The sequence below is a fragment of the Harpegnathos saltator genome, unplaced genomic scaffold (genome assembly GCF_003227715.2).
Source record: "Harpegnathos saltator strain DR-91 unplaced genomic scaffold, Hsal_v8.6 scaffold16, whole genome shotgun sequence".
Taxonomy (NCBI): Eukaryota; Metazoa; Arthropoda; class Insecta; order Hymenoptera; family Formicidae; genus Harpegnathos; species Harpegnathos saltator.
The window spans coordinates 409,631-422,656 of NW_020229939.1; the positions used below are offsets into that span (position 1 = coordinate 409,631).

The following is a 13,026-nucleotide window of genomic DNA, read 5'->3' on the forward strand; positions in this document are numbered from 1 at the left end:
AATCGGAGCGTCGGGGATGATTAATCGCGCAAACCGTGCGCGAATGCTCACCTGCTGTCGCGATCACCGTTGGTGAGGCTGCTATAATTAGCATTGTGAGCGTACGATTTCGGACTGAACCACCCACCTCCCCTCCCTCCCTCCCTCCCCGGTGTAAACATTACTGCTCGCCGGCGGGTCGTAATCGCGCTCGGCGCTCAGCGACTCGAGAGAGAGAGAGAGAGAACGAGGGCGGACAGTTTGATGTATCGTACGATAGAGAAAGAGAGCGGCACAGATCCACGCCGTGATCCATTCGGCCGTTTAGCCGCTCTCGGCGCGCCGACGGCCGACGGCCGACGCAACACACACGCGGCTTTGGCGCTCGACCTCTTTGCGCCTACGTGGGAGGAATAGGAAGTCGTGCATTAAATCCGAACCTCCACCTTTCAGCGCTTAAACGCCTCTCAAATGGCACGGCCACGGGTCCGCCAGCCGGCCGCGCGCCACTTCGAGCGCGCACAAAAGCGATTGCGCCCGTGATTGCGCCCATTTCCGAATCAAACGCGACGACGCGGCGCGGCGCGGCGGCCGCGGACCGTCGAAGATCGGACACCTGCTGACGCTGCTCCTTTCAGAACCTGGGATCCTGGAGGCCTGATCGAGGCTCTTCGAATAGCTGGCTTGATATTCGGCATCTGCCGATCTCGCGAGGCCTCGTTATTATCGCCATCCGCTCGGATCCCGTCTCGTATCATTTCATTTTTTGCTCTTAGGATAACGTCTCGACAAGGCACAGTACTTGCCTGATATTTATATCGCAGCTTCTCTGCGACATATTTACATTAATTAATCGACGGCGCGAAAAAGTTGTTGTGATCCTCGTGATCGCGTCGTTGATCGCGCACGTTGATCTTTTCTACTTGCTTTTTGTGTCTTGTTTTATTTTTATTCTTACGGCCGGTTGCTCCAACTTCTTGTTAAGTGATACAGTTGAATCATATATTTATCCTTGTTTTTCTTTTAATTTAGACAAAGACAGACACATATGATTTAACTATCGGTTAACTTACCGAGAGATTGGAACAACCGGGCCTTATAACACGTTACGTCTTATTCTTCTTCCTCTCCCTCTCCCTCTCCCTCTCGCGCCCAATCGTTCGGTACTTATCGTCAGCTATGAGAAACGATACGAGAAGTAGTTCTCCCAGACTTTCCCGCTCGCGCGTATCGAGCGGAAAGATCCAGCCTCGATCCAGCTCACTCACGATTGCGCGCGCTCGTTGCCGAATTAATCGCGAGCCAGCTTGTTCGTTGCGCGAACGAACCGAAGTTTCCTTCCCGTTCGCGGCTTGATCCGTCGCGTTGCAGTTAACGGCGGCATTGAAATTCCGATCCCTGGACGAACACGTGCCGCGAGCACGACGCTGCGCTCCTTCCTTCCTTTCTTCCTTCTCTCTCATCGCCGAGCGACGCGCGAATCAGCCGCTTAATTTCGTGCAAACATACGTGACGCGTAGCGTGAAGCGTCGAATTCGCGGCTGCGCGCGAAAATACTATCCCAATATTTCCTCGGCCGTATTTCTGGACTCGAAGATGGATCTCGGAGATTCCTCGCACCTCGCGACGTGTGACCAGATTAATTAAACACGCGCGAGGCCGTGATTCGCCTCTTTAACACCGCTAAACGCCGTGACGGTCATCGGCATTGCGACACCATCTCGCGTCTCGTTAAATCACGCATAAGCGTAATCAGTCGCACTTAAGAAGCCGTTTTCCTTCTGCGACTCGAACGTCAGTCAAGTTTTCGCAGAGTCGACGACGGAAATGACGGAAATCAATGCGACGTGTTTATTATTCAGGAATAATTGTTCTCGGATACTCTGCTGCACGCTCCCCCGACTTGACATCTTTTTCTCCGTTTGTTAACCGATTCCTCCGTCTCTCTCTCTCTCTCTCTCTCTCTCTCCTTCTCTCTCTCTCTCTCTCTCTCTCTCTCTCTCTCTCTCTCTCTCTCTCTCTCTCTCTCTCTCTCTCTCTCTCTCTCTCCTTTTCACAGCAGGCTGACTGATTATTTTAAAGAAATGTGATTGTCGCCGCGCGTCTCACGAGTCTGATCCTCGGCGCAAACAATGATGAAGAACGGCGTACGAATAACAATGTTCTGTATCCAGCAGCATCTCGTTACGCGCGTTTCTCTCTCTTTCTCTCTCTCTCTCACTCTCTCGCGGGGCAAATATCGATGTATAGAAATAGATACGCACGCGCGATGCAACGCTCGCGCGCTTCGTTCGACGTCTCTGTCTGCGGGCATACTTGATCTTAATTGGACGCATAGTATCTCTCAAAGTATGAATAGTGTCATGCGCGCGCGATGATGAAACGCGAAAGGATTTAGCCTTCGTCTTCAAGGCTGACCGCGCCGTTATAACCGCCGCGAACAATCGTCCGGGCTTCGAGTCGATTTCACACGACGCACCTTCCCGAAGCGCGTCGGGATGCTCCTCTCGCGAGACGAGATGATGTCGACAATGAAATTATGCGCTATTGCGTTACGAAAAGCGACGGAACGAAACACCCGGGACACCGTAAAACGGCGCGTAACCGTTCCGGGTGACATCAAACCGATGAGTGGCCGTAAGATGTGCGTACGCGCATATACAGGGTGTATAAAAAGTATCGGTCCAGCGAAATATCTCGAAAACTAAGCGTTTTGAGAAAAAATGTTTCGGACGAGAGTCGTTAAAATTAATTGGTAGAAAAAGCGTGATGCGATAAAAAATTGGGATTTCCATTTGAGAAAAGTAACGACCGGTGAATGTCTCGAAAGTGGCGCCATCTGTAAGCGACAAAATGACAAGTGATATAGTTTTGTTTGATGACCCCCCTTTGATGAAACCATGCAACTTTTGTCCGAAAGATTTTTCTCTCAGATGTTTAGTTTTCGTGTTTAGTTTCACCGGTACTTTCTATACACTCCGTATCTGTATATTCATGTATGTATGTATGTATATTAACGTGCATGTAATTGACCCGTTTCTATGAATATACATGGACTTCGTTACGTCGAAAGATGCAGTCGCATTCCTCGGACAGGAATGATAAAGAGAACTAGATCTCACGGGCGGCGGCTGGGGAGAAGGGTGCGGGCGGAGAGATGACGGAGACACTGAACAAAGATTTCTCGATCGTCGTGTTTCTAATGCAGAAGCGAACAGGAGAGGGAGTCACAGAATGCCATGCCCTCATTGCGTTCCCTTTCAGGGTCGCGTCAACTTGAGAATGTTAATGATACGCCAGCACGCGGCTAGTTGCGAGAATAATTAGTTTCTACAGTCGAGCAATTATCTTATGCAATATCACGGTGTGATGCGTTAAAACACGAAAAGAAGTCGTATAGCGTCTAAGAGATCCCGCGCGATCTCGGAGATAAGTTTGGATAAACGTCACGCGTCGATCGCTGATTCTTGCAAAGCGCAATCGTACGTTCTAAAGCCGAGTGCGTTATCGCGATTGAAGCTCGCGTCGCCGATGTATAATTTAATACATGTTCAAGCGACGAGAGACGCGTAAAAGAAGCTTCGCGTCATGCGCTGTACGCTCATGCGTGCGAAAATAAGACACTCGAATTTGCAGCGTAGTCAACTTCCGAGCCGACGACTCTCTTCGCTCGACTTTTGGACTTTACAATTACGAGTTGCACATCATGAATTCGCGTCCGAGCGATAATTGACTTATTTTATTTCTTTGCAGCAGTAAAAAAACGCTCTTTGGTCGCGACGCGAGGACTATGACACGCGCGTGCATACCGTGCGTAATAACCGTCGTCGATTGCATTGCGTGTTCCCGCGCGAAGCGCGATAATAAAATGCGCGCGTCGCATACAGCGCGACGGATAATAGAAAGTGATCCTCGAGATAGATAAAAAGAGCGCGGGAGGTGGTCGGCGCGCGTGAGACCGTGGAAATAAGAAGAGAGCGGCAACCTGGATTGCTTCCAAAACTCGCGTCCCACCTTGCGGAGAATGTCTCTCGGAAGAGAAGGGAAAATCGTAAGCGGCGGGCGACGTTTGACCGGAGGCGCGTTTCATTTCTCCGCGTGATAAGCCGCCGAACGTTGCGGAAATTCAGATTCTCGATTCGCGGGATATCAATCGAGTTCGCGAATTTCGCGTTCGCGCTCTCCGCGTGTACGATAATCATAATCTTTTCGTTGCGATTGATTACATCACGCTGTTGCTTACGATGCGTCCGTATAAATTTCGTTGTTTGTAAAAAAATTGAATATATTTCAAATATATTAAAGGGGGAATTATATTACATGCGGAAGGCCGTTTTCAAGGCTATTTTTACGAATTTTTTTACAAACAGAAACGGTAAGATCAATGGACTTGAAATATTCACCATGTATTTGTTAATATTCAGAGTATAAAATATAAAATATAAAATAAATTTTATTGGATTATAAGAACCGATCCAATTTGTAATTATAGATAAAAATACAGTTTGCGAACTGTATGTTCGCTGTCGGCGTAATTCCGGGCCTCTCACTGGTCTGAAACCAAAAAATGAGAAAGATTTTTAAAATATACGGTTGCCATTACAAGCCCGTACCAAAATGAAGGCAATGAAGCCGAGTTTGGAAAAATAATGACTGTACAAAAAAGAAAAGTATCGAAAATGAAACTTTTTTCAACTTGTAATCATGATTAAATAAAAATAAATAAAATAAAATATAATTGTGTTCGAGGTAGGGGCGAAAACAATGTACATGTCTACTACTGTATATTGTGTCTCTACTACTGTATATTGTGTAAAAGTTTAAAATTATCGGTTCGGTAGTTTTTGCATAATCGTGCCGACAGTTTATAAGAGGATGGTGTTTCCAGATAAACGCGTTTAAAGCTTTATGTGTGCTTTCCATACAGATAGTAACAAATTTATTTTATACTTTGAACATTAATGAATGACACTGTGAAAATTTCAAGTCTACAGATCCTACTCCAGTTTCTGTTAAAAAGATTCGCAGAAATATCCTGGAAAACGGCCTGCTCTGTGCATGTAATTAAATATTTCTCCCTTAAATATGTCTAATATCATGATTTTGATAACACTCTGATCGGCGATGACGGCGTTCTTATTTCAGGTGTCGTACAATCGGTAGCAACTGAAGGCCCGACAGCATGAGGAACTCGACGTTACTGAAATGGGCGCAGAATTCGGCGAACAATAAAAATCAGCCGAGCAAAAACGGAGGTGAGTAACCATCGCGGACTCTCTCTCTCTATGCACGTGCGACCGGTATTAGCAAATATGGCCAGCCGCACGGCGAAGGTTGAAAACCATCGCGACTCTTGTTCGCAGGAACGAGTAGGAACTGGATACACCCACCGGACGCGCTCCAAAAAGGACACATCGCCTACCTAGTCAAGGTACTGTGTAATCCCTATACTGTGCGAACACACATTCTCTCGCGGATTATAAGCAACGCGACGGACTATCGCGTGACTGCAATTTTCGCGCGCGACTCGGTTTATTCGTTAGCGCGTTTTTATAATTGTGACATCTGCGCACACACACACACACACACACACACACAAGAGGCTCCCCTTGCGAATCAAAATTCTAACTGCTCCGAGGTTAAGAGGAAAAAAAAACAAATTATGCGCAATCTCGCCTGATTGTGACATCCAATGAATTTCTCACTTTCGCGAGAGCCCGAGAATAATACAGTTTATCATCGAGAGACTACATTTTCGACGGAGAATGCAAATAGCTCTTCGCAAATAATACCGCGATAATGTGCGCACGTTGCGCAACGCCGCCGTGACGCACGATTGCAAAAGCGTGTCGTGGATAAACAATGAGAAAGCGGCGGACGTCACTCTGTCAATATTTTCGCGGGATCTTGAAATCGACGAAGGGGGAAGGTCGAGCACTCGTCGTCGATGTGTTTTTTCGGCCTTTATCGTTCGCGCGCCTGACGATCTTGATCGAGCACGAAAAGCATCACCGAGATGGACATCATCCGTTCGTGGGATTCGCCGCCGACGCGTGCGTACGCTTAATTACCTTTCGTTGCTAACGAACGTAATTAAGCTAAGCCGATTATTTCGCCGGGCGGAATACGAGGCACATCGCGCGCGCGGATTCCTGTGCACCGCATGAGAAAAAGCGGCGGAGAAATTGCCAACGACTGTTAAGCCGGCGAAAGGATAGCAAAAAAGAAGACGAGAGTTGTGGGGATAAAACCGCTCGCTCTTGCGATCGTTTTATAGATTGAAAAAAGCATTTCTGTCTTTCGCGGTATATATTATTATATTCGTTTGAGGAATGAAAGCACGCGGCTTTTCCTGAAATTATGTTAACTTATCAGTTTTATTAGTAGATTCCAGTCGTTTTGTCGCCGCCGTCGTCAGTGTTCGTCGCGTGATAAACCGCCGAACGTTGCGGAAATTCAGCTCGACTCGTAGAATCGCGAATCGAATTCGCGAATTTTGCATTCGTGCTTCGCATGCACGATAATAATAATCTTTTCATGGCAATTGATCGCATTACGCCGTTGTGTACAATACGTCCGTAATATTTCGTCGTTTGCAAAATATTCAAAAAATTGAATTACTTCAAATATACTCGCGCGCGAGTAATTAAATATTTTTAATATCACGCTTTTGATGGTTACGCCGACGTACTCGTATCCGCAAAAATTGATTTCGTCGAAGAGCGAACTCGAGTCGGGATTTCAAACTTTACGATAATCAATCGCGGAAGGGGAATTTAAACGCAGCCTTATTAACGGACGCGCATTGAACATTGATCGTATCGCATTTAACGGACGCGAGAGTCGCATGAATCTAATAGGATCGCGAGGAAAGTCGCAGACTGCGCGCGCGAACGCTATAGAATTGCTCAATTTGGACTTAATGATGGGAGGAACGTAATTTCCGGTCGGCACTGTTGTAAAAACAACAAGCGAGCCGGTGGTAGTTTGCGCTTTCTAGCTGGTTGCGAATCCCCCATTATTCGCGGATGACCTGTGCCAAAACGGGGAAAAAAGGAGAGCGTCCTTCGTGACTCGAACGCCCGGTGTATAGATGGGAATAGAGGGAGGGAGAGAGGGAGGGGGGGAGAGAGAGAGAGAGAGAGAGAGAGAGAGAGACCCGAGGCGTTCATTCATTTCGTGTCACCCGGAAAAAGTTGCGCAACCAACACGAGACCGTGTAACCAACCAGCCAGGCAGCCGATCGACCGAACGTCTGCCTTTCGTTTCGAATTGTTACCGACACGTATGCGAGTTTCCCCTCGTGAATACGAATATCAAGCATCGCGGATGATTGTCGCTCGTCGTCGGTAGCGCCGAGACCCGACAGCCGCGGGTTCGTTGAACTTCGAAACTTCGCGAGCGGCCAGATTTCACTATCTCACGGACAATACCACCGTGTGTCGTTGTTGTTGCGAAATAACGGAATTTTACCAGAATCGCCTCCCCCGTCTCCGATCAGATCCCTGATTTCGCGCGAAGGAAGAATTCATTTGGAATTATGACATTTTCACCCAAAGTTCAGACTTAGCGACTGAAGAAAGTCCAGAAAGGTATCCTGTTTACAATTTAATTGACTCCGTACAGTTTAGATTCATAGAGACGTTTGACTTAAATCCGAAATCAGAAGGAAAACCTCGAAATTGCTCGCAGCAACGACGATTTTCCAAGACGTTCTTCCAATCTTCTCAAACGTGAACTTTCCTCGTGTTCCGCTTAGCAAAGGTCGAAGGTGTACTGAAGAAAAAAAATCGAGTAAAAAGAGAATCCAAGTCTCCGCAAGATTTCGCAAATGTTCTCGCACTGCAACCGAGACATGAAAAAATCGCGATCGCATAAAAACGATTAATTGTACTCGCACCAGGAGAAGGAAGGAAAATGTTGCCGGATGAATCGAGGCAGCTGGTCCGCGGTGATGTTATACATAATACAATTCCGTGAAGGTAATTCGACGTGATGAACATTGCGGAAGAAATCGGCCTTTTGTGTCGGCGAGGTTCCCAGCCGTGTGTGGGCATCCGCCTGTTTCTACACGAGTCTTTTCGGCTGGATCTTTTTTTGCAACGCAGACGACGTGCAATTAGCTCGTCGTAGAAATCAGTCCCACGTACCATTATGTGCCGTCTGCTTACGCGCTTAATTACGATCGAATTGGATTTGCGTAAGCGAGCGAGATTATATACGGTTTCGTCATCCAGGAAACTGTATTTTTGATCGGCTAGAAAAGTATCCAGAGGTTATTAAACCAAGCGGCGCGCGACGTCATTCGTCACGTAGCGCGTGGTAATTATCGCCGCGCAGTTCGTCGATTATTATTATGTACCATCGCCTATCGTCCACGCGTATCGGACGAAAGTGCGAACATTTTTTATCGTCTGTTTATCGGCGGGACAAACGGCCGTCGAGGATGTGCGTCGTATTCGCAAAGATTCGCAATAAACGTCTCGCCCCTCCCCCCCCCCGTTGTTGCGAAACACATTTCACTCATTTCTTTCCGTCCGCTTGCTTTGCGAAATTATTACAAATACTGCGATATTGTGCTGCCGTTGAACGCTGTGACACGGTCGACTTTTTTCCGCATGACGTTCTCACGCATCGTAGTCGAGATCGCTCATTAACATTCTCGCGTCTCTGTCGTCGCACTTTTGCGCGTTATCGTCGTGATTTCGAAGCGCCGCAGCCGCTTTGTTTTTCACACATAATCGTGTGCTTGGTTTCGCACGTTACACTGAGCGAGCGACTTGTTGGGCGACTTTTCTCTCGGCGCGTCTCTGTGTTGCCTTGACCAACAAGAGAAGAGAAGATGTCGCGCCCTTGAGACCTTGTCGTGCAGAAGAAGCATGCGAGAGAATCAAGTCGATCGGTGTAAAGATATGATAAAACGCGGCGAGGAGTGCGCCGAGAGTAACAGAAAAAAAAAGAAAACACGCGCCGTTGATAATAAAGAAGTTTATTCGTGTCACGTTCTGCCTGTCACGTGCACGCGTTATGCCTAGAAGTAAAATTACAGAGTTTCCCACGCTCTCGCGCGCTCCCGCGTGGCTTACCTTCCACTTTTTGTGCGCGATAAACGCGCGCACACGCGGAAGCGAGGAACTCCCGTTGAGCTCACCTGAATTCTCGTACTCTCTTCATCTTCCCCGTTCGACTTGACGTTTTAGTATTTGGGCAGTACAGAGGTGGATCAGCCAAAAGGCATCGATGTCGTCAAGGAGGCGATCTGCAAGCTGAAGTTCAATCAGCAGCTGAAGAAGAGCGAGGGCACGAAAACTCCGAAAGTCGAGCTCACCATAAGCATCGATGGCGTGGCGATACAAGAACCAAAAACAAAAACAACCCCCAAGGTGGGTGTTAACGGGGGCTTTTCGTTGGCCGCGTTGTCGCTTTAAAAAAAAAAAGTTTCAGTTTATTTTCACTTAAACACATATTTATTTAATGTTTCTGTCTCTTTTGTCAACGATCACTCTTACACATGTTTTTACTTCGTAAAGAAGGAGTGTGTTTTCTGTTAATAAATAATATACAAGAGTAAGAGTAAGACGGACGTGATTACTACGCGGGGTAGTTCCTTGCCTCTGATTCTCGCGTATCTTAAGCGAGCTTGATCTTAGGTGGTGAAAAAAAAATTTACTCTTGCAGCGAATCATGCACCAGTATCCGCTGCACAGAATCTCGTATTGTGCCGACGACAAAGGGGAGAAGAAGTTCTTCAGTTTCATCGCGAAAGAGGAGGACGCGGAGAGGCACACGTGCTTCGTCTTTGTCAGCGACAAACTAGCCGAAGAGATCACGCTTACCATCGGCCAGGCGTTCGATTTGGCATACAGGCGGTTCTTGGAGACGTCCGGTAAGGACCTGGAGACGCAACGACGTTGTATGGTACTGCAGCAAAAAATAAAGCGACTGGAGCACGAGAACAACGTTTATCGACAACGGCTGCAAGATATCGCGGCTATCAAAGGCTCGGTTAGTTCGAAAGTACAAGATAAGAATACAAAGAATAAAAATAAAAATTGTATCGAAAAATAGGAAGTGCATTTTACACGTTAGTTTACGATGCTATTTTATCAGGCTATTTTGCTTCGTTGTTATTTAAATTGCGATTCTGCTGCTTGTACGCTTGTAGGCGGACGTGTCGACGTATCTATCGCAGCACAATCTGCCAGATATACTTCACGTACCTGGAGCGCCAACGGACTCACCACAGATTAACGGCACGACCACCACCAAGCCACTGTTGAACACGAGCAGCGATAGCAACGGAAACACGTCCAACGGGCCTCAACAGCCGCCGCCTGTTCCGCCGAGGAGTTTCGAGAAGAGCTTCGATGACGATTTCATGGGGTACGTTCGCAAGGCGATTGTAAAAATTCACCACAAATTCACTTGGCCAACGCATCTTGACTGATTCGCGACTGACTTACTTGTCGTTGCGCAGGAATGAGCCGACACCGATGCCGTCGGTCGGCACAAAATTGGAGGGGCTGTTGATGGACGAATTTGAGGAAGACTTCAATCCGAGGGCTTACGAGACAGCGGCCAACGGGCTTGCCAATCATCAGTCGAACAACAATCCGCTTCTCAATGGTCAAGTATCCTCGGGAACCAATTTCTTCTCGCAGTCCAACGGTACGACCAGTCCTCCGCCTTTATGTAAGTGTGTGGTCTCGATACCGCGGAAAGTGATTACCTTTCTTAATGTTACGTTATATAGCTGACGCTTCTTCTATTCCTTTTGCAGTGGCGCCACCACCAAAGACGAAAGATTCGAGACGTCAGAACGGAGTCAAGGAGGATCTATTTGGTAGCATTCCATTCAACCCCACACCGACTTTGAATATGAAGAATGACTTTAAAGACCCATTCGAAATGGGAGAATTCGGAGCGTCGACCGTGATGTCTAATCCTAGCCAGCAGGAATTGGAAAACGCTATCGGCCTGTTAGATAAGAGGCTGCTGGAGATGAAGGTACGGTCTAAGTGTATTTAGTCGTGAGTCTGTCTCTCTTCTCTGAGCGGGTGGTGTTAAACGTTGAAAATTTTCAGGATGGTTTCAGCAGAGGGCTGTGCATCGGAACCGATGACTTTTCCCTGGAAAGTTTGGACCCGCTACGAAACTAACCGAAACGACCGAAGAGCATAGAGAGCAAACTACAGTGGTATTCCATGAGGCGGACAATAACGAGAGATCAACGGATGGAGCAATTAGAAATTATGTCCGTGTAAAACCAAAATTAGTCTTCAATTATCGCTATTATTTTACTCGTATATTTATGAAAATGTTCGATATATTTATGGTACATATTTACGGAATAATTTTATAATCCTATGTAATCCTATACGTTCGCTGATCTACACTATTCTATCCGCTGCTTTAGAATCCAGGGGTCCAATTCGAGAATAACGCGCGGTAGAGCGTGTTGCGTCGTTATTAGCGATGAGTTGGTTAAAGCCGGGATCTCAAGCTGACCGTTAGAACGAAATGGGATATTACTCTAATCGAGGCCTACGTATTTTTTAGCTGAAAATATTTGTTATATGTATATGTATGTGTATGTATACTTAAACAGATCAATCGTGTCTTATCGCGAATCTCATCAATCAATGATGGTATGCTTGCGTCTTTCATATTTTTTAACAACATATCGGAAACATGAAAAAAAATTAATAGGTATTATTATATCTATTAATTTTATGTAGCTACATATCGCGCGTATCGGGTAATAATCGGGCGGCCGAGTCTCAACCTCCTTTAACAGGTTACGAGAAATTCACGATATATACTTTACATCTGACCTAGTTTAATTGAAGCTTGTCGCGTTGCCCACAGTTGTCTGTTGGAAGTGAGCTAGTAGACGACAAAAATGGAGCACTAACCGTCGTAGCGCGTTAGAGGTCACTAATAATAAAAACGCGTAGTTTGTCATTAGTCTGTCGGTTGAATTCGCACATTCTTCGCGCATATTCTCCTTTGATATGCTAATACTTCGCATTGTTTTAACGAGAACATAATTAGAAAGAAGGAAAAAAAACAATTCAACTATAGGAGCATGAGAGGTTCTAGCTGTAGATTTTACGGTTATCTACGTATCGCGATCCGATTTATGTAACGTGAAGCCTTAAAAGAATTCACGTTTATCGCTGTATAAAGCGAACTAATAATTATGTACATATGAAACGCTGTCTTATTTGTTGCTATGTTGTTTAAGAATTGTGGCTAAGAATATACTGTACGATTATTACAACAGACGTTCCACGTACTCTTCTTAACCGAAATCGGAGTATTAAACTCCAAAATAACTTGAAAGTTACATACGACTGTTGTCATAACTCGGTCACCGACGTTTCTGCAAGCGGGATGTTGTTTATAGACGAAATATTCTCTCTGCTAATGTCTAACATTTCCAATATCTCCAACAGCTCAACATTAATTTATTCTCAACCATCAATTGCTTTGGAATTTGACTCTTACTTCCATTGTACGATTGCAGATAATGGCATTTTTCAGGCCAGTATAGCTTTCTTTCTTGTGTCATTATCATAAGTAGTGTCTTATTGTCTCAGACATGCAATCATGGTAAGAGAGTAAGTATATTAAGCAAATTAAAATATAAGAAGAAAACCTCTTGCAGAATATGTACTTTCAATGCTGTTCAAGAACCATATCGCCGCACGTTCAAAGATGTAAGTTTTTCCGAAAGATTACAGGATGAGATGCCAATCAAAAAAAATTATTGACATTACCTAAAGAATAACACACACAGAAAACAACAGTAATGGAACTTCTTCCACAAGATATTCCGGAAATTGACGGGAAATGTTTCGTCGCCCCGAAACAGCGAGAAAATATTGTCCCTTTCAGCTCTCCCTTTCAGCACTCGATAGAAAAGAGTGAAAATGCGACAGCATTTTCTTAAATTTGCAGAACATCTAGTTGTACATAATTTCACTAGAGCTAATAACGTATATTTGTACCCTACACAAAATTTCATCGATCATGTTTGTACCA

At 45.8% G+C, this 13,026-nt stretch overlaps 1 protein-coding gene across 2 annotated transcripts in view; it reads left to right on the forward strand.

The window, feature by feature from the left end:
• LOC105185401 (PTB domain-containing engulfment adapter protein 1) overlaps positions 1–12,266 on the forward strand; it is a 45,380-nt gene extending 33,114 nt beyond the window's left edge. For both annotated transcript variants that reach the window (XM_011144876.3, XM_011144877.3), the window contains exons 2-9: positions 5,125–5,234; positions 5,343–5,410; positions 9,180–9,362; positions 9,658–9,984; positions 10,145–10,362; positions 10,457–10,671; positions 10,760–10,986; positions 11,064–12,266. In XM_011144876.3, the coding sequence (XP_011143178.1) occupies positions 5,162–5,234; positions 5,343–5,410; positions 9,180–9,362; positions 9,658–9,984; positions 10,145–10,362; positions 10,457–10,671; positions 10,760–10,986; positions 11,064–11,138 (1,386 nt within the window). In that variant the 5' untranslated portion in view covers positions 5,125–5,161 and the 3' untranslated portion in view covers positions 11,139–12,266. The remainder of the gene's footprint in view (positions 1–5,124; positions 5,235–5,342; positions 5,411–9,179; positions 9,363–9,657; positions 9,985–10,144; positions 10,363–10,456; positions 10,672–10,759; positions 10,987–11,063) is intronic.
• Positions 12,267–13,026: the final 760 nt, after the last annotated feature.